The 22694-nt window shown below is 44.5% G+C and overlaps 1 protein-coding gene across 3 annotated transcripts in view; it reads left to right on the forward strand.

Annotated features, from left to right (window-relative positions):
- Positions 1-22694, forward strand: part of LOC147729457 (uncharacterized) — a 128229-nt gene that overhangs the window by 98412 nt on the left and 7123 nt on the right. For all 3 annotated transcript variants that reach the window (XM_086954327.1, XM_086954326.1, XM_086954325.1), the window contains one exon: positions 21161-21256. In XM_086954327.1, coding sequence (XP_086810453.1) covers positions 21161-21256 — 96 coding nt within the window. The remainder of the gene's footprint in view (positions 1-21160; positions 21257-22694) is intronic.

Consider the following 22694-nt stretch of genomic DNA (forward strand, 5'->3'; position numbering starts at 1 on the left):
GGTAAGTACCACCTACGCAACCCTAACCACCTTAGGGAAATATTACGCAGGGAACCAGGCCCTCACTAGCAACACCTGTACTAGCAGAAAACAACCACCTAAGTATCCCCATACATTTAGGGGTATAAGCATAGGAACATTTTACACATGATGCATCCTAACATTTAGAGGTGTAGGGAGGGAAAACATATGATGCATAAACATACATTCGGCGGTGTAAGAACAAGGCACATGACTCATCAAAAACACATTCAGAGGTGCAGCAAAGAACAATTCGCAGAAATCACATTAGCACAGAACTTACATCAAAGTCCTGGTTGTGCCACTGCGCCCAAAACCTAACCATAGCAGCTGCCCACTACTTGCTGGGCAGCTGAGGACAGGGACAGGGCCTAAACGCTGCAGCTGGCACGAAGTGCTGCGCAGCTGGGGAAGGCCAAGAAGGGGATGAAGGAGTGTGTCTCACTCCTAAGTCCAGAGTACATGTCCCTAAAAGAAAGAAACCTAAACGGTGCAGCTGCCCACTACTTGCTGGGCAGCTGGGAATCAGCAAAAACTGCGACAGGGCCCTCACGGACCCTAGGACAAAACTGCGCCAACTTGTTGGAGCCCACTGGCTCTAGAAATACCCATTGTGCACTTTTGGAGCCCTCTAGGCTCTGGAAGAACTGAATTGTCCCAGAGAGCCATCTGGCTCTCCAAACATAAAAAGGTAGGAGCCACGGGGCTCAGCACAGGCCCCTCGGGGGGCCTTTCAAACAAACATGGCCCCCAAGCCCCTCACAGGGACTTTGTAAAACAAATACGGGCCCTCGGTGGAGCCTTCGTGGCTCTAGGATAAACAATGCTCAAAACGGAGGAGCGGCCCGCTACCAGAGGGGGCCGCTCTGCGCCTGCGTCTTCCCACCCGACTCCTCACATAACTCACCGGTGGGGGCGAAGGCGGGAAGCTATCTCCGGGGCTCTCCCTTCACTGGTGGCGGGGGCAGCTACGAGGCGGCACTCGCGGGGCTCTCTCCTCATGAGAACCCCGCCGTTGCAAGGTGCCTGTCTTTACCCGGTCCCACATCTCGGGACCGGGACTTAGGGTGGAGCCGCAAGGCTCCGGGACAATTTACTCTCCGGGGCTCCCTCCAACAGGGTAACAGGGTCCCAAGAAGTCCTGGACAGCAAAGATGGAGCAAGCAGCTCCCAACAAAGGAAAGTCCATCAGCCATCCAGGGGCTGGGCAGGGCCCAGGGAGGCATGCCTTCCCCTGGGCCCTCATTAAGAAAATGGGGTAACCCATAAGGTATGGACCTGGGCATTCAATGGTATCAAAACAACAATGGTCCTAGACCTATTAATTATACAGATTGACTTAAATCAATAATATCCATAATATTTTTGTGAGTGGAGCAACCACAATCCGTCTGCTCTATTGTACTAGAAAAACTTTTTTTGTACCACACAATAAACCTAAACCACCAAAAAGAGATTACTTTTGATTTATTAACTTATTCATCATCTTTCTTGATTTTTTAAAATGTTTTAACAGTTCATATTATACACAAACATTTAATTTCCAAATTGATAAAAACAGAGGTTGCCCAAGAGAGGAGTTGTGCAAGAAAGGGGGTGATCAGGAGTGTGAAAGCAAGTGAACAGGAAAAGAAACAAATTAGTGGGTAAAGAAACAGCTATTCACATTATTTACAAAAACAATACCGGACTTTATGCTCAGCCGTATTGAGACCCTGGCCAACTTATTTAAAGTATTTTTTAGAACATTTATTGAGTAGACATATATCTGAAAAGTAGTTTGCACTATATACAGTTCTTTAGTTGGTCCAAGGGTGATTAGAGATATTGTCGACGTTTCGACTCGTCTTATGCCCAACCGGTGATTTAAACCTTGGGATTGCGAGTTTTCATCAGGACTGGAGAACAAACGTAGGCAACCAAGGGATACTATTAACCCAAAGAGAGATAAAAGTGGCAATTACTAACTAAGGTGGATAGGTTTTTTATTTTTCAAGGCCGTAGCCCGTGTGAGGTATTATATTCTTACCCTTCAATAGAACGAAAACAAGAGGAAGTGGTCCTGAATTCCAACTTTCCTTATAATATTCTGTAAGACAAATAGTGAAACCCAGAAATTATCTAGGTCTGCATACTACTCTGTACACATACATATGCTAGAGTAGAAATTAATATTTATTTATTTACCCTTATTTTGTGGATTCCATTCTCACCACATCTTGGTAAGGATTAAATGATTCATACAGGCACCATGGTAAATTGTTACCTGCAAATAATTATATCGGTATCAATGTACAATGCACCAAAATTTATTAAGAATTAACAGTGGGAATTGGGGTTTTAATCCAAAAGATTTACCTTAGAAAATTTTTAAGAATTTTCGCAGATTCTAGATAGCTCCAGTGGATCAATCAGGTAGCTACAAACAGAGACACAATATAGTCTCACTAAACATATACAGTTTTTTACAACAAAGGAGAAATACATATTTTGACCTTAAAGATCGCGTGTATGCCCCATTTACCTTATCTGCGCATTTTCCAGTGCATATAGTAGGGGTGCCTATTCCTCGGGTCAGATTTCTATAATAGGGGAGAAGGGAGAGACACAGATGGTTTATTGTCTCCCTCAACGTCGTCCAGCTAATTCCATTACAACAGCCTGAATATCAGGGGTTAATAAGACGTAGTCGATCTCAGAACATCTTACCTATCTGCCGGTTTAGCGAGCCATGTAATGCAGCCAAGCCTCCCTTTTTCCGAGGACGCCGTCGTTACTGATCCAGCGCATGCGCGTGTAAATGTACCTCCCGCCTCTACCAACGCTGGATATAGAGAGCGGACTATATTTTTGAAACGTGTAGCGAGGTACACTATTACACGCTCGGCATTCGGTGGGCGGCCGGCGAATGTAAACAAAAATTATTTTACCGGACATAGTGCTCGTTATTGTGAAATTTGGCGGGCTCGTCGGGTCATATAAAAAAAAAAAAAAAAATTCCCGCAATTTGTTTAGGAATCATATTGGATGGATTGTACAGCTCCAATTGAATACCTGGAATGCTGCCAATGTCGGAATACAACGATTCTATTACCAAAAATGTCAACCCCAATCTGAGAAACAAACAATGGACAACTCGCATATCATAACCATATCACTGTATAGATGTACAGACTATCAGAGCTCCAGTCAATTGATTGAACAACATCATCTATTGACAAACAATATGGTTAGGATTATATATAAATTTCACCAAAATATACATGCAATGAAACACATTTTTGTACTTATAGATAATTGAGTACACATACAGTCCTGCATATTTCTCAAAAAGATGAATTCAATACGTACATGTAGTGTTGTTCAATCTAGTTGTCACATGAGAAAATATGGGTAATTAGACATACTTTCCGATGATCCGAACACAATGATACTTATATACCCAGCAGGGCTACTTGTTTATTCATCTCCTCAAGTTCGTTGAGTCCCTTATTGACAGTGTTGAGCGAGTATATCCACTTACATTCCCTTCTGTTCAGGATGTTTTGTAGGTTACCACCTCGTGGATTTTGTGTTATTTTCTCTATAACCCACCACCTCAAGCTATTTTCTGAGTGTTCAAATCTGCTAAAGTGGTCTACCAGAGGGGCACCCTGGGTTTTACAACGTATCCGGCTCATATGCTGCAAGATCCAGCATTTTATTTTTTGTGTTGTCTGACCAACGTACAAAAACCCACATGGGCACATGATTGCATAAATGAGCCATGAAGTGTTACAGTTAGTATGTTGTGTCAGTCTGTATGTGCGCTCATTGTGGGTGAAACTCTTACCCTCTATTGTGAGCGGACAGGCTTTACAAGAACCACATTTCCTGTGGCCAATCACCGTTTGTCCATCCCATAGTGTAGATTGGCTCATGGGCTGTTTGTTAGGCAGCATAGATTGTACTATGTGATCGCGGATATTCATACCTTTGCGGAATGCATGTAATGGTGGTGGAATTCCCCCTAGTTCATCGCTGATCAAGGGCCAGTGGCGATTTACACACTTTTTAATAGCATTGCTTTTTGTGTTAAATGTCGTCACACAGACCAAACGTTCCTCTTTGGGTTTGGGTTTAGTACAGAGCAAGTACTCCCGATGGTTATGCCATGCCCTCTTTCTGGCTTTTTTGAGCAGTCTAGTAGGGTACCCACGTTCACTTAGTCTTGACATCAGAGTGGCTGATTCCTCAAAATAATCATCCTTCTTGAAACAGTTTCGACGCAACCTTAGGAACTGCCCAAAGGGCAAATTATCCCTAAGGTTGCGTGGATGATGACTAGTATATCTAAGGAGGGTGTTTCTTTCACTGCTCTTTCTATGCAAGGTGGTATACAATCTACCCTCCTCAGTTTTAATTTTTAGATCCAAGAAATTGATGGTCAACGCATTTGAGTCCAAGGTGAACTGTATATCATTTGAACAAGTATTCACCCAACTGTGAAATTCTGTGAGTTCTGACTGTTGTCCCTGCCAAATCAAGAGAACATCATCTATATATCGTACCCACAATAAAATATTATTGCGGTACGGATTATATTGATTTAGGATGTACTTATTCTCGTATTCACTCATATAAATGATGGCAAGATTAGGGGCAAAGCTAGCCCCCATCGCCACCCCATTGGTTTGAATATAATATTCATTTTGGAATACGAAAAAGTTCTTCTTCATAGCAATTTCAAGAAGTTGGACAATGAATTCAGTTGGTACTCTATGGGGTGCAATTCTCTTGTTAAGTACATATTCCATACATGTCAATGCGTCATTCTGTGGGATATTAGTGTATAACGAAGCGATATCCATCGCGGCTAATATACACGTATTCTGATCATATTGGAAACCTTCCACTAGTTGGATAGTGTGTGTGGTATCACGTACATATGTTGGTGTTGCAATGGCTATAGGTTTTAGGAATACAAGACCCCCCGGGGAGACCAATAATTTCAGGTTGTGGGTCCCTATTGGAACCTCTGTGCAAGTATGTGGAAGGTTTCCAATATGATCAGAATACGTGTATATTAGCCGCGATGGATATCTCTTCGTTATGCACTAATATCCCACAGAATGACGCATTGACATGTATGGAATATGTACTTAACAAGAGAATTGCACCCCATAGAGTACCAACTGAATTCATTGTCCAACTTCTTGAAATTGCTATGAAGAAGAACTTTTTCGTATTCCAAAATGAATATTATATTCAAACCAATGGGGTGGCGATGGGGGCTAGCTTTGCCCCTAATCTTGCCATCATTTATATGAGTGAATACGAGAATAAGTACATCCTAAATCAATATAATCCGTACCGCAATAATATTTTATTGTGGGTACGATATATAGATGATGTTCTCTTGATTTGGCAGGGACAACAGTCAGAACTCACAGAATTTCACAGTTGGGTGAATACTTGTTCAAATGATATACAGTTCACCATGGACTCAAATGCGTTGACCATCAATTTCTTGGATCTAAAAATTAAAACTGAGGAGGGTAGATTGTATACCACCTTGCATAGAAAGAGCAGTGAAAGAAACACCCTCCTTAGATATACTAGTCATCATCCACGCAACCTTAGGGATAATTTGCCCTTTGGGCAGTTCCTAAGGTTGCGTCGAAACTGTTTCAAGAAGGATGATTATTTTGAGGAATCAGCCACTCTGATGTCAAGACTAAGTGAACGTGGGTACCCTACTAGACTGCTCAAAAAAGCCCGAAAGAGGGCATGGCATAACCATCGGGAGTACTTGCTCTGTACTAAACCCAAACCCAAAGAGGAACGTTTGGTCTGTGTGACGACATTTAACACAAAAAGCAATGCTATTAAAAAGTGTGTAAATCGCCACTGGCACTTGATCAGCGATGAACTAGGGGGAATTCCACCACCATTACAAGCATTCCGCAAAGGTATGAATATCCGCGATCACATAGTACAATCTATGCTGCCTAACAAACAGCCCATGAGCCAATCTACACTATGGGATGGACAAACGGTGATTGGCCACAGGAAATGTGGTTCTTGTAAAGCCTGTCCGCTCACAATAGAGGGTAAGAGTTTCACCCACAATGAGCGCACATACAGACTGACACAACATACTAACTGTAACACTTCATGGCTCATTTATGCAATCATGTGCCCATGTGGGTTTTTGTACGTTGGTCAGACAACACAAAAAATAAAATGCCGGATCTTGCAGCATATGAGCCGGATACATTGTAAAACCCTGGGTGCCCCTCTGGTAGACCACTTTAGCAGATTTGAACACTCAGAAAATAGCTTGAGGTGGTGGGTTATAGAGAAAATAACAAAAAATCCACGAGGTGGTAACCTACAAAACATCCTGAACAGAAGGGAATGTAAGTGGATATACTCGCTCAACACTGTCAATAAGGGACTCAACGAACTTGAGGAGATGAATAAACAAGTAGCCCTGCTGGGTATATGAGTATCATTGTGTTCGGATCATCGGAAAGTATGTCTAATTACCCATATTTTCTCATGTGACAACTAGATTGAACAACACTACATGTACGTATTGAATTCATCTTTTTGAGAAATATGCAGGACTGTATGTGTACTCAATTATCTATAAGTACAAAAATGTGTTTCATTGCATGTATATTTTGGTGAAATTTATATATAATCCTAACCATATTGTTTGTCAATAGACGATGTTGTTCAATCAATTGACTGGAGCTCTGATAGTCTGTACATCTATACAGTGATATGGTTATGATATGCGAGTTGTCCATTGTTTGTTTCTCAGATTGGGGTTGACATTTTTGGTAATAGAATCGTTGTATTCCGTCATTGGCAGCATTCCAGGTATTCAATTGGAGCTGTACAATCCATCCAATATGATTCCTAAACAAATTGCGGGAATTTATTTATTTATTTATTTTTTTATATCACCCGACGAGCCCGCCAAATTTCACAATAACGAGCACTATGTCCGGTAAAATAATTTTTGTTTACATTCGCCGGCCGCCCACCGAATGCCGAGCGTGTAATAGTGTACCTCGCTACACGTTTCAAAAATATAGTCCGCTCTCTATATCCAGCGTTGGTAGAGGCGGGAGGTACATTTACACGCGCATGCGCTGGATCAGTAACGGCGGCGTCCTCGGAAAAAGGGAGGCTTGGCTGCATTACATGGCTCGCTAAACCGGCAGATAGGTAAGATGTTCTGAGATCGACTACGTCTTATTAACCCCTGATATTCAGGCTGTTGTACTGGAATTAGCTGGACGACGTTGAGGGAGACAATAAACCATCTGTGTCTCTCCCTTCTCCCCTATTATAGAAATCTGACCCGAGGAATAGGCACCCCTACTATATGCACTGGAAAATGCGCAGATAAGGTAAATGGGGCATACACGCGATCTCTAAGGTCAAAATATGTATTTCTCCTTTGTTGTAAAAAACTGTATATGTTTAGTGAGACTATATTGTGTCTCTGTTTGTAGCTACCTGATTGATCCACTGGAGCTATCTAGAATCTGCGAAAATTCTTAAAAATTTTCTAAGGTAAATCTTTTGGATTAAAACCCCAATTCCCACTGTTAATTCTTAATAAATTTTGGTGCATTGTACATTGATACCGATATAATTATTTGCAGGTAACAATTTACCATGGTGCCTGTATGAATCATTGAATCCTTACCAAGATGTGGTGAGAATGGAATCCACAAAATAAGGGTAAATAAATAAATATTAATCTCTACTCTAGCATATGTATGTGTACAGAGTAGTAGTGCAGACCTAGATAATTTCTGGGTTTCACTATTTGTCTTACAGAATATTATAAGGAAAGTTGGAATTCAGGACCACTTCCTCTTGTTTTCGTTCTATTGAAGGGTAAGAATATAATACCTCACACGGGCTACGGCCTTGAAAAATAAAAAACCTACCCACCTTAGTTAGTAATTGCCACGTTTATCTCTCTTAGGGTTAATAGTATCCCTTGGTTGCCTACGTTTGTTCTCCAGTCCTGATGAAGACTCGCAATCCCAAGGTTTAAATCACCGGTTGGGCATAAGACGAGTCGAAACGTCGACAATATCTCTAATCACCCTTGGACCAACTAAAGAACTGTATATAGTGCAAACTACTTTTCAGATATATGTCTACTCAATAAATGTCCTAAAAAATACTTTAAATAATTTGGCAGGGTCTCAATACGGCTGAGCATAAAGTCCGGTATTGTTTTTGTAAATAATGTGAATAGCTGTTTCTTTACCCACTAATTTGTTTCCTTTCCTGTTCACTTGCTTTCACACTCCTGATCACCCCCTTTCTTGCACAATTCCTCTCTTTTTATCAATTTGGAAATGAAATGTTTGTGTATAATATGAACTGTTAAAACATTTAAAAAAATCAAGAAAGATGATGAATAAGTTAATAAATCAAAAGTAATCTCTTTTTCGTGGTTTAGGTTTATTGTGTGGTACAAAAAAAGTTTTTCTAGTACAATAGAGCAGACGGATTGTGGTTGCTCCATTCACAAAAATATTATGGATATTATTGATTTAAGTCAATCTGTATAATTAATAGGTCTAGGACCATTGTTGTTTTGATACCATTCCCCTGGGCCCTAGCAGCAGCTGGTTGATTCCAGTCAGAAACAAGAACATTTTGTAAGGGGACACAGCCCCTTTTTATACAGTGAATTCCTTTGTCTCAGGGTGCAGGGTGGTGGAGAAACCAGTCGCAGCTGGTTTTGGAGCACTGTGATGTGCTCAACCACCCTTTCCTTTCACTGGCCAGGCTAGGGACATTAGACGCACCACAGGGGGCGGAGCCAGCATTGTGTGGGGAAAGCCCAGCCCTATTCAGGTCCAAGGTGCACCACTCCCTCACATCACACATGCTAATCTCAACACTCACCACCGGGCAGACCCATCCAGACTCCTGGAGCCAGGCTCTCCAACCAATCACGTGCCAGCACACTCACTGCACAGACAGGCACACTTCTAGAAGTGACACTTCCATATTAGACACCAACACGCTGCACACATCATTCATTGCGCAGCATTTATTCACACGAGTCCGCACATACCAGACTCGAGCCTGCACACCCCACGCATCAGGAACTACCAGGGACACATACATTCCCGATGCATTCCTATGGGAGGGCAGGCCAATCTCACCACACGCACTCAGAGTGCGCATGCACTTTCCACTGGGACACAGTGAAAGTGTGCAGAAACCAAGAATCACCATCCCCAGGTCACATATAAAAAGCAAAAAGTTCAGGGGTGAACCTGCCAGAAGGGCCAAGTCCAACACAGTGCAGTACATAAATGTATGTTACTTATCAACACTGGCTGGAGAAAGGAGGAGCCTGTTTGCTGGTGTAGAGAACAGGGGCACTCGCTGAACATTTGGTAGGCAGCATCGCAGAAGGAGTTACGTTTGCTCCACTCTGTGGTATTATTGTCTTCAAGACCAGGTGCATCACCCACAACGCCATGAGAAATGGCCCCTCGTACATTACCAAAAAACTAACCTCTTTTGGTAGGAAGAGCCATTTCAGGAGTTAAGGCAACATCAGACTGACCAGGCTGGAAACCAAAAAACCAAGAATGAAAAACAGACTTCTCGGTCTTGACTCTCAGGATGTGGAACAAAATCCCCCTATATCAAAACTGCTCTATCCCTCCTGCAGAAGGAAACTCACAGCACGCCTCTTGCAGGAACTCGGTCCGCTTCACAATAAGAATGCACCAGAAGCTGTCTCACCGTTGAACCTTCTTGAATCTCATCTCTGGGCTCTTGGCCGTCGTTCAACACTCTGTGGTTTCCATGCTGGGTTTGTGATATAGAAAGATCCTTATGTCCCACATACCTACACATGAGAGCTGAAGAATGGATAATACTGAAGGATTCAGCTCTTTTGATGCTTACAACCTTACAGCGCGGTGCGACAGTCTGATCTCTGGTGCTGGGCTGTCTTAGGAATGATTAGTACTAGGATGGACAACCTTCTTCAGTGGTCCTCCACTATACAACTATCAAAGTCAGACACACAAAAACCGCTGGCACCCCAACGCACCGGATGAAAACTACGCTAAAGGTTTAAGACTGAAAAGAGGGAACTTCCTGTACAGAACTTGGGACCTTCAGCTGCAAAGGAAACCTGTCTATAAAAAGAGGTCATTACTAATTGTTCTTAAACAGTGTCTGAATGTGCTGGTAATGAAGGGTTTGCACCTAGGCTGTACCTGCACCTCACACGGAGGCGCGTGAGGTTTGCTCTTTTCTTTCCCGTCATTGGCCAGTCAAGGAATGTCTTTAGACAGCAACACAAGCTGATCATATTGAATCAAATATTATTCCAGGGGTTCTCCCTGCACTTTCCTAACCCTGTTGCATCACATACAAAGCAGCTATGCTTAAAATATTAAGATTCAAAGTTGAGGATATGAATATTTCCAGCAGAAACTTCCACAACCTGGAGTGACTCTGGCTTGGCTGAATTTCCCAAACAGCGAGAGAGAGATCGCGAGAGATAGTCAGGGCACGGTCTCTCCACCCACACCTGCAGCTTCATTCAGTATCTGACATACCACTTCAAGAAGGGGTTTTCAGATTAAGTCTATAGTAGCACAACTAAACACAGAAGACACATTGCTTGCACCCTGGCTTGTGACTGACTGCTCGACCCATCCTGAGGATGTCTGAAACATGCATTCCCCTAATGCCCTCCAAATGATGGAAGATTACGATCAACGCTGTCCCCTTACTGATCAATTCCAGTTTAAGGAACTTGGAAAGTTGGAATTTTATGGAAGCATTCCTTGCAATTCATTTTGATCTTCTCTGCTTTCCTGTTCAGTATCTTGACTGGTCGGCTGAGGTGGGCATTAACCTGCATCAGATCATAGCTATGAAAATACCCCAGTGAAAGTGATTTTGGATGATGCCATGAACGCCACGGATGCTTTGTAAGGCCCTCCGAGTGAGGCAGGACCAGCAGCTGGATGGAGTCATAGTGTGTGGCTCTTGTCTTTCCTTTATGGTAATTTATTTATTTATTTATTTATTTATTTAATTTGTATAGCGCTACAGCTACCCACCAAGGGGTTTCCCGGCGCTAGTAGTTCAGAAATGCGTATTTTGCCAGTCAATATCAGATGTTAAAAAGCCACGTTTTAATGCTTTCCTAAACTTCACATGGCTGACTTCCGAACGTAAGGAAGGAGGCATCTTGTTCCAGAGGGATGGGCCTAAGAAGGCAAAGGATCTTCCCCCCATCCGTGATAATTTGATTTTGGGAATAATGAAATTGTTAGCGGTTGCTGATCTAAGGACTCTCGAAGGTAAGTAAGGATGCACAAGGTTCCGCAGATATTTAGGAGCAGTTCCAGTTGAAATTTTGTGCATAAAGCATAAGGATTTGAACCTAATCCTATTTTCAATTTTCAACCAATGGAGGTCACGGATGTATTTAGTAGTGGGGCAGGACATAGGGATTTTGAAAAGAAGTCTCGCCGCTGCATTTTGTACTAATTGCAGCCTTCTGATTGTAGCTTTATTTGCCCCTAGGTACAGCACATTACTATAATCTAGCCTTGAAGTAATCAAGGCATTGATGACAGTTTTTTTGGTGCCATCAGGGAGCATCCAGCAGATCTTCTTTAGCCATTTTAAGACTGCAAAACATGTAGCAGAAGTCTTAACGGCTTGCTGGTGCATATCTAAAGATTCGTCAATGATGACTCCCAAGTTACGTGCCTGTGAAACCGGTATAGGAAGAGGGCCCATTTCAGATGGCCAGTGTTGTGGTCCCCAGGCCTCTCTATTTTTTCCAAGAATAATTAGCTCCGTTTTCTCGCCGTTAAGCTTAAGAAAATTATCCTGCATCCATCCAGCGATCTTACCTAACCCTAATTTTAGCATGGAAGGATGGTTACTTTCGGCTGAAGAAAGAGAGAAAAGGAGCTGTGAGTCGTCAGCATATGAAAACATATTCAAACCCGTCTCCTCAACTAATCTCGCAAGAGGACTCATATACAAATTAAAAAGCAGTGGACTTAAAATTGAGCCCTGTGGTACTCCATGTTTAAGAAGTAAAGTCTCAGAGCAGGCAGACTGAGAAAAAACTTGAAACGTACGATTGCTTAACAGTGACTCAATCCAATTTATGGCTGCGCCATGAATACCTATGGAGGAGAGTGTTCGTAACAGCACCACATGTGAAACAGTGTCGAACGCGGCACTCAGGTCTAATAATATGAGTGCCACAGTTTCTCCTCTATCTATCATGGCGCGGATGTTTTCTGTCACTCCAAGCAACGTCGTGTCCGTAGAAAAACCTACACGGAATCCAGATTGTTGTAAAGGAAGGAGATCGTGTGTTTTTATGAATTCCGACAGCACCTGATGCACGTGCTTTTCCAAGATTTTTGAAAAGATAGGCAGAAGGGATATTGGTCTAAAGTTGGAGGGCATATTTGGATCTGCTCCAGCCTTCTTCAACAATGGGTGGACCATAGCATGCTTCCATTCTGCTGGAACGTATGCTTCCTGAAGAGAGGCATTAAGTAGATCTGTAATGGACGTCAATACATTTCTATTCAATTGTTTTAGGACAGAGCAGGGTAAGGGGTCCTTTGGTGAGCCGGATTTGATCGTATTTAGTAAATTGACAACCATGTCGGCATTTAGCGGTGGCCAACATTCTAAGGTTGCATGTCTTTTGTCAATGGCACAAGAGTCCAACTCTTTGGAAGCATCGCCAACTTCCATAATTGGATCACCAGGAATGATCGTATTAAGCTGGTGTTGATCTTTTTGTGCGAGCTCTATGCCCTTATGAATTTTGTCCACTTTGTTGACAAAGAAGGAAGCTAACTGATCACACTGTTTTTTGTTTAAATCGGGTGGTTTTTGAACAGTGTTAGATCCTGCAAGCTCTTTTACAACATTAAACAATGTTTTTGATTTGTTTAACGCCTCCGTAATTGTCATACAGACATAGTCTGTTTTTGCTCTTCTACATAACATCTGATAGTGCGTCAATTTAGATTTATAAGTTTGTTTGGCTTCCAGGGAATAGGTTTTCCGCCAATTGCGCTCCGCACTTTTGCATTTAGTTTTTTCTTCCTTTAGAGTATCATTAAACCAAGGGGCAGGAGGATGACGGGTATGGCCTCTTAATTTTGTTTTAGGTAGGCAAGAATCAATGGCTGTCATGAGCCAATTCTTTACTGAAAGAGAAAGGCTTTTAATGTCTGATTTTGTACATGGGCCATTAGTTTCAAGAAAGGCATTTAAAGTATTAATGTCCAGCTTTTTCCACTTCCTAATATATTGAGCAATAGTTGATATAGTTTCGTTTTTACCTAAATTAGTTTGAATGGAAAATTTTACTAAGAAGTGATCAGACCATGGGATGGGAAGGGCAGGGAATGTAATCATATCCAGGATATTGGAGAAAATGGGATCCAATAAGTGCCCTGCACGATGCGTGGGTCCAGTATTTTTCAAGATTAAATTGAGGGAGGCAAAATCAGAGATAAAGTCAGTTGCGATTGTACAGTTGGCATTATCCAAGTGCACATTTAGATCGCCAATGATTGTAAAGTTGGCCGCCTTCATTACCAGCGGGGTAAGCAGATCCAACAAGGCAGCTTGCCAGTTAGATACTGGCCCTGGCGGACGGTAGACAAGGGCGCCTGAAAAGGTATAATTGGGGGCTAGCAGAAGCTTAAAAATAGCACCCTCACACCCTAAACATGGGAGCGGGCTAATTTCACAGTTGTATTTTTTCTTAAAAATGATAGCTATACCACCACCTAAATTTTTTGGCCTATCCTGTCTAATAATAGCGTATGTGTCCGGGAGAGCTGTTGCAATATCGGGTCCCGAACTGTCCTGAAGCCATGTCTCTGTCAGAAACAAGGCATCAGGCGTCTCGTCAAGTAGCAGATTAAATATTTCTGTCTTATGTCCTGGAAGAGAGCGACAATTCAAACTTAGAAAAGAAAAGAATGTCGGAGTGTCTCCAGGGGATTGACTGCTAGATCTGGCTTCAAACACTTTTGTTCTTACTGGATTTGAATAAAGGGGGCAGTTTTGACATACATCACTTTGACCTAGATTCAGCAGAGTACACCGAGGAGACTTGGGAAATCGTAGAGTTTGCATATATTCAGATGTATATGCAGTGCTTGCATTACCAGTTCCTTCCACCACATGCAATACCTGTAAGTGTTCCTTACTGATAGGTGATGATAACGCCATGGTCCTATTGCATGTCCGTGGCGCGGACGGGTGCAGACGGGCTGACTCAGGCGTGACTCCGGCGCTGAACGAGGCGCTTCCGCAAAGCGCGTCCGCTAGCGCGGAGAGCAACCGTATTCTTAAGTAGTGGAGAGCTAGAGCGCTCTCACTGCTGTCGCCTCCCACCTAAGATGGCCGCCGTAGGGGATGTTATCCCTATAGATCGAGTTTCAGCCCTAAGGTCAGCTGAGACCTTCTACAAGCGGTGTAAAATAAATGCAAGGAGCTGGGGAGGTATGCTGAGTGCTAACAGTGTGGAAATAACAATTTAGACAAGTTTTAAAAGTTTTAAAAATCGGCGATTAAAATGCAATTTTAAACGATGGTAATTCCTAGTATCAGCTAAAGTAAGCAGCGTTTCTAAGGGAGCGAGTAGAATACTGTGCAATGCTGGCAAAACGCTTTCTAAAATCTAATTGATGCTTTGATATAGAGGGGACTAGTGAGGTGGAGGCCATTTGGCTTTGGTGTTGCGTTTCAGGAATGAAGGTCCATCTTCACGGTCTATGGCCGTGAGGCATAGCTGCCGCTTGCTATTTGTGTGAAGTATCAAGCACTTGAGATCTCAATGCAGGGAAGTTGTCAGGTGATGATGTTGTGCAGCAGCTCCACAGGCATTATGTGAGTTTGTGGCCACAGCGTTTTCTGCATAATGATGGATCTGCTCCTTCGCCACATAATCTATCACCCGCTGCAGTTTTAACAAAAATGGTTGTTCGTAGCTCAGGTGGACCAATATTTATGATAAACATGTCACGCGGTAGAAGGCCCTTTGCAGAGGTGACTGGTTACCTCCCTGTTGCGATTTTGCTGTGTTTGGGTGTTAAACTAGTACTAATGAGGTGAACATTTTGCCCAGATAGTGTTAACATCTACAGATGACAAAAATAATGAAGTAATACAAACTGTGACGCATTCCGCTGAATAATTTAATTTACACTGCTGCATAATTTGGTCTCCCCCATAACATAAAATTCCTGTAGCCCTGCCTTTAAGTTGAGGTGGGTATCATTCCCAGGGGCTGGATGTAGACTCAGGTCCTGGGTGAGGTACTACAGTAGATTCCTTGTGGAATGAAACCTGGGTTTCACAGTCATTATTTTAAGTCCCCACCTCCAATCTTTTCTATGGGAGGGTGATGCAATACCGGTGATGAGCCATGCGTGGTGCTGGACTTACTTCAGCTCTGAGTTGGAGTAATTTACTACTGTTTTGGCTGCAGTAACTTTAGAAATGGTATTTGTGAATAGAATTGAGCGTACTCTTATGTGGGTAGGTGCACACCCCTCTCTAGCCCTCCATAAATTGCTTTGTTTCACCTCCCCATGTCCCGCCACACCCCTCTGTCACCTCCTACATTTACTAATAAAATGTAAACTTGTGCGGAGGCATCGTAGAGTAGTTGATGTGGAGAGATGACTAGACAAGTCCATAGAACAGCCAGGGCAGCCGGCATGGGTTGTTTCCTCTCAGACTTTGTCAAGGATGACAAACTAGATAGGGTAAAGGACTGGCATTGTTGCGTCGAAATGATGATTCATTGTTTAAATTGTTTGGTCTGCATTCCAAATCAACATATTCAAGTTAGAGCCAATGAAAGCTGGAACTAAATCATACATGGGAATGTGAAAATGGTAGGCTTTGTCATAAGGAAAGGGTCTGCATCTGAAGGGCTCCAAGGTACAGAGCAAATGTCCAAATGATTACTTGTAGACGGTGTAGAGTGTGGCCACGATAACCCTTCCGAGAATAACGGAGCTACCCTATATCAGAGGTGCACCAACTTGCGTGTGTGTTCTCAAGGTACCTACACTCCCATCTTTACTGCCATACACTCTCCGATGTGCAGCTACAGCTAGTCACGGCGACCACTGTCATTCTATATAATTCACAGCGACGTTGTGCTGAGATCAACGTGAGATCCAGGAATTAATACCTGGTTCTTGATTTGTCTTGTATCACTGGATGTAATGAAGTCTGGGTTCCTTTGGCTGTCTTTGAAAATATAGAAACCACCCACTTTTACTGCTCGTGACCCTCTTCTCCTCCTCACTGTTGGCGTGATTTAGAGCTTGGCAGAGGGTTCCTCTGTCACACAGGTGATGGGAGCCCATCGGCATCTTACAAGTGCCGCAGGGTATACTGGACTTGCAATAATACGGGCAGGGCGCCCGTCAGACGGGTGCCTGATTAACCCAGGCTCCACACTCTAAATCGGGCCCTCATTTGTGTTTTATGAAATATTATCAACACAGCAGGGGCCTGATTACGAGTTTGTGTTGCGGCGGCAGCGGGTCCACCGCACCTCTTGGCGTTCCCACGGCGGTGCCTTTGAAAACAGACCCTGCAATAGAACCGTCAATAACCGCTCCTGGACGGCGTGCACACAGCTTGAGACAGAAGTGGGCTCACCACCTGATAGATTATGACTTATGCAGTCATTGGCGGGTGGCTCTTTGACTGTCCCATGGCGGTGCCTTTGAATTAGGCACAGCAATGGGAACGTCAAAGGCAGTGACTGCAAGGCAGTGACTGCTGCAGTCCATGCCGTGCAGGAACTGGGGTGCAGGCCCTGCATGCACTACATGGCCCTGCAGCAACAGTGGGCCCTGTATGGCCTATGTTTCCTCTCCTCCACGGTTTTCATGGTGTAGGAACTGGGGGGAGAGGAAAGTAGTAATATGCTGGGCAGGACCGCAGTGGTCCCACCAAGCATTTTGTGGCCTAATGACTGCTGCGCCACGGCCACAGATCTCTGATCCCTGGCGGTTGCGGCGGTGCAATGGCAGTCCCAATGCCCACGTTTTTAATAGGGCAGTCGGACCGACATTGCTGCGGTGCCCGCACTGCCACCTGACCGCGTAGTCATAATCGGGCCCTTAGTATGTAGATGTGTATCACAATCAGTGTAGAATACGTAGACAAAATAATAATTTGCATATAAATGCAGAGGCAAAAAAGACTTCATTCAGCACACAGTAGATGGCCAAAGGAATGATCTTGAAGGATATGCATTTTGTGTAAACTACAGTAAAACCATTACAGATCGAGCTTGTTGATGGAAAAGTGGGCCTTTCTGTACTCCTACGTCAACTCATCACAAACCTTTACATGCTTGTGAGAATGTTCTTTACGATACTTGTTGAGACACAACCTTCTGAAGAACCGTGGGAAAAATTAGGAACATTTTTCTCTGTGAAGGTTTCAGGCCTCCTCGGCTCTGAGGACTGGTGCATCTCTCATTCCAGGCGGGGAGGGACCAGGCCTCCTCGGCTCTGAGGACTGGTGCAGCTCTCATTCCAGGCGGGGAGGGACCAGGCCTCCTCGGCTCTGAGGACTGGTGTAGCTCTAATTCCGGGCAGGGAGGGACCAGGCCTCCTCGGCTCTGAGGACTGGTGCATCTCTCATTCCAGGCGGGGAGGGACCAGGCCTCTTTGGCTCTGAGGACTGGTGCATCTCTCATTCCAGGCAGCAAGGGACCAGGCCTCCTCGGCTCTGAGGACTGGTGCATCTCTCATTCCAGGCAGGGAGGGACCAGGCCTCCTCGGCTCTGAGGACTGGTGCATCTCTCATTCCAGGCAGGGCGGGACCAGGCCTCCTCGGCTCTGAGGACTGGTGCATTTCTCATTCCAGGCAGGGAAGGACCAGGCCTCCTCAGCTCTGAGTACTGTTGCATCTCTCATTCCAGGCAGGGAGGGACCAGGCCTCCTCGGCTCTGAGGACTGGTGCATCTCTCATTCCAGGCGGGGAGGGACCAGGCCTCCTCAGCACGGAGGACTGGTGCATCTCTCATTCCAGGCGGGGAGGGACCAGGCCTCGGCTTTGCTAGCGCATCGCTTATGGGCGGGATGTCAGCTTTTTCTGTGTGCCTTTGTAAGGCAGTGTCTGTAATCTGGCTTGGACTTTCACATTTTGCTTTTTCTGAGGCTGTCTGTCCGTCCATGGTGCTGGATCACACAGGTCTTTTCTTACTGTCCCACCTCTGACGCCAAACACATACACTCCTGTATCATCGCTTCATGGAGGACATGTTCCACAAACTGAGCCCTGTACAAGCCCTCCTGTAGTGTACAGGAGAGTGGGTTCAATTTGGGAGTAGGAGCTTCATCCATGGATGCATTGGTCATGTTGGCTTGAGCTAACAGCGCAGCGGCTTCTACAAGGTATATATTCCTGTTTTTGTAAAGAATTTCAAGGACACGAGTCAGAAAATTCTTAGCTTTATTGTCCATAGAGGTTAATTTGTGGTTCATTCCATGTCTGTCTGCAACTCTCACCTCCTTACCTAGAATTATCACCATTAGATTATAATTCCATACTCTACGTATCCCAGCTCGGTCACCATGGAAACGCAATCACAGGAGAATACATTGCACCCTGTTTCTTTCAGAACATACCACACCCAGCACACTAACACCAAGCAACCCAGGAGACATCCATTCTGCCACACAGAAACACGAGACTGCAAGACACACACACAAAGCCAAGTCAATCTTAAACTCTATCATCTACCCTTAATTAATGTGCGGTCTCCTGGGAGTGGCAGGATGCCTATGGAGAGGCTGGCCAGATTGACTGCCAAACTTCAGGCTATTCAGTTCATTGTTGAGCATGTGGCAGGTAGGAACAGCATATGTGCGGATTGCATGTGGCGATTTCCTTCCCATTCATATCCACTGAATGGAGGAGATGCATGTGAGATAGCACACACTTTGACATTATAAAAAAGCCTTCAGAACCTGGGCTCAGAGGAAACGCGGGTCAGGGAGATGGATTTGATGTACATTGCAAATTGGCAATCAAGAATTTGAAGTTGGGTTGACTCGATGAATAGATTCTATGGGGTGATGTGCAGTTTTTTTCCAGGGTCCAAGGGAATTTGGCAGTGGCAGGGGGAACATTACTGAGAGGTGTCAAGGTTGTCCCCATGTGGGTTGTGGGAGAGCATTGTTGGAAAATGACACACAGGGCATCAAGGGATGTCAGGGACTACACATCTGAAAAACTTATTGCTGGGCCAGGTGTCGATGCAATGATGGACAGAGATGGAATTGCAGTGGTAAGCTATACAAGGCCAGAGATAAAGCTGACAATACATGTTCCTTTGCTTCCATGCCTATGGCCCTTGGTGGCTAGTTAGCTTAGACCTTGCTACGCCATTGTAACCATTATTTCTCCAAATGGTTCCAGTTAGGCATTGCTGAGAAGGTTGCACCTGACAATGTTGGTGAATTTTTAGAAGGTTGGTTCTGCCTTGAAGGTTTGCCTCTGCCTGGATCAATACTTATGGCCAACACCCCCAGTAAATAAGTGCAAATATGAAAGAGTTTCTGGTTAGTTGCATGATCTCTCACAGCTGTATTCCTGTGTACCATCCCAAGGCTGAGTGGTCAGATTGAATGTTTTAAGATAGTTATAGCTGATTCATTTGGCATCAAAGGGTGATTTTTGTTGGGGGAAAGCCTTGCAGGATACCCTTGTGTCATATCGCATAACACATAGGGCGGTATTACGATGTCAGACATAAAGCCTCCATCTAACTCCTTGAGGCTTTCCTCCCGACATCATTGGTTTCACTCCGTCCGCTGTATTAGGATCTCGGTGGTCGGAGAGAAACCTACGGGTAGAAAAATAACAAGATATTCATTCTAAAATATCGTCACAATCTAAAAAATTCAAACATTTTGGTTGTGTCCGCTGTAACTGTCTGATCAATGCAGCACCTGTCAAGCTAGGAATGGCACTTGCAGGAACTGCACTTTCAAACATATTTTGGCAGGGTGTGTAGGGAAAGTGTTAACAGACAACTAAGAGCCATTGACAGCATGAATAAAGAAATGTATTGTGTAATTGAATGTAAGTGATAGCAATGTTAACACCAGTTTTCCCAAGTCCAGAAAATACAATGACATTAGCAGATTCCTGCTTACCTTATACTTTGGTTAACAATAAAGAATTCAAGCCATATCCGATACATAACGGTCTCATCTTATAAACCCCTGACATTTCCCCCTGTGGATACAAGAAGTATGTTAAATCAGTGAGAACTAGTGTCAACTGCCTTTCCTCAGGACCTACAAATGTGAAAAGTTTAATCTATGCTCACTACTGTGCGTAGATTGAAAAATGTGTTGCACACGCTAAGGTGCCTTATGTGTGTGAAGGGAGTTCCTTCTCAAAGCATTCCTGTACATATAAACACAAATGTTGCCAAACAAACACACAGATTTGATACGATTCTAAACAAGGAGCTAAGCTCAATGTAGTAAAGGTGGACGGGGGGGCAAATGTGGAGAATGGACCGGCTTGCCAGGTTCAAGAGTCTTCCGCTGGCCATGATTAGAACAAGGACAAAATAAAGACAGACATCTATATCATCACCAGGAGGTGCAGGCGTACACGCAGAGGGAAGGAAGGTTACATCACTGATTAATTGTGGCTTTTTGTCTGTTACTTTTCTTAATCTTGACTTAGATTTTTTGTTATTTGAAGATGTGTTACATTCTGTAGTTAGCACTGTTGATTTATGTTGCCATTAGTTATATCGTCCGCATTGCTTCTTACACCTTCCTCTCCTGGTATATTCCACCACCCCTCTTCCTTACACTCTGGTTTACGCTGATGTCAGTTTAACACGTTGGCATCTGTAAGGTTTTCCTCAGTGAAGCAAAGCTGTGAGAGGGTGAATAAAGATGTGTTTTATCTCCTGTCAGCGTTGTCTGTATTTGCATCAATACCATTACGTACTCCTATATACACAGGCGTGACTCACTTGCACATTCTCACTTGTATTTTGTTTTTACTACAGATCATCCCGTCATTTCATCTGTGTTTTCACTTAAGATAAAACAAGAAGAAGGGATGCATCTCCAGGAGAAGGTGGATCTTGTGAGAAGAAGCTCAGGTGAGCAGCTGTGGGAGTCTGGTGTTGGTTACAAGAGAATTGATAATGTGGTGGGCTCTCACTGACAGCCAATAGCTGACCTTTGTTGGGGTCCTTCGCCTCGCTGGGTACCCTCTGTGATCAGTAGCGTCTGTGCCACTCCGCAGGGACAGTAGCCTGAGTATTCATGTGGCATCTGCAGGCCTTGTGGCGTGGAAGATGTGCAGGAGAAGAATGTCTGCAGCTCTGCCAAGGCCCTGCTTTGTATGCACTCTATCCAAGTGTCTACCCTGTAGATATTCCCAGCTTCCTGCAGTGCCAGCCACTCTGCTCAGGTTGCTGCTTTGCCTGAAGACCTGCTCAGGTTGCTGCTATGCCTGCAGATAGGCTCAGGTTGTTGCTATGCCTGCAGATCTGCTCAGATTGCTGCTATGCCTGCAGATCTGCTCAGGTTGCTGCTATGCCTGCAGATCTGCTCAGGTTGCTGCTATGCCTGCAGATCTGCTCAGATTGCTGCTGTGCCTGCGGATCTGCTCAGGTTGCTGCTGTGCCCGCGGATCTGCTCAGGTTGCTGCTATGCCTGGAGATCTGCTCAGGTTGCTGCTATGCCTACAGATCTGCTCAGGTTGCTGCTATGCCTACAGATCTGCTCAGGTTGCTGCTATGCCTGCAGATCTGCTCAGATTGCTGCTGTGCCTGTGGATCTGCTCAGGTTGCTGCTGTGCCTGTGGATCTGCTCAGGTTGCTGCTATGCCTACAGATCTGCTCAGGTTGCTGCTATGCCTACAGATTTGCTCAGGTTGCTGCTATGCTTGCATATCTGCTCAGGTTGCTGCTATGCCTGCAGATCTGCTCAAGGTGCTGCTATGACTTCAGATCTGCTCAGGTTGCTGCTATGCCTACAGATCTGCTCATGTTGCTGATATGCCTACAGATCTGCTCAGGTTGCTGCTATGCTTGCAGATCTGCTCAGGTTGCTGCTATGCCTGCAGATCTGCTCAGATTGCTGCTGTGCCTGCGGATCTGCTCAGGTTGCTGCTATGCCTACAGATTTGCTCAGGTTGCTGCTATGCTTGCAGATCTGCTCAGGTTGCTGCTATGCCTGCAGATCTGCTGAGGTTGCTGCTATGCCTGCAGATCTGCTCAGGTTGCTGCTATGCCTACAGATCTGCTCAGGTTGCTGCTATGCCTGCAGATCTGCTCAGGCTGCTGCTGTGCCTGCAGATCTGCTCAGGTTGCGCTGTGCCTACAGATCTGCTCAGGTTGCTGCTATGCCTGCAGATCTGCTCAGGTTGCTGCTATGCCTGCAGATCTGCTCAGGGTGCTGCTGTGCCTGCAGATCTGCTCAGGTTGCTGCTGTGCCTACAGATCTGCTCAGGTTGCTGCTATGCCTGCAGATCTGCTCAGGTTGCTGCTATGCCTGCAGATCTGCTCAGGGTGCTGCTATGCCTACGAATCT

The sequence above is a fragment of the Lissotriton vulgaris genome, chromosome 2_1 (assembly GCF_964263255.1).
Source record: "Lissotriton vulgaris chromosome 2_1, aLisVul1.2, whole genome shotgun sequence".
Lineage (NCBI taxonomy): Eukaryota > Metazoa > Chordata > Amphibia > Caudata > Salamandridae > Lissotriton > Lissotriton vulgaris.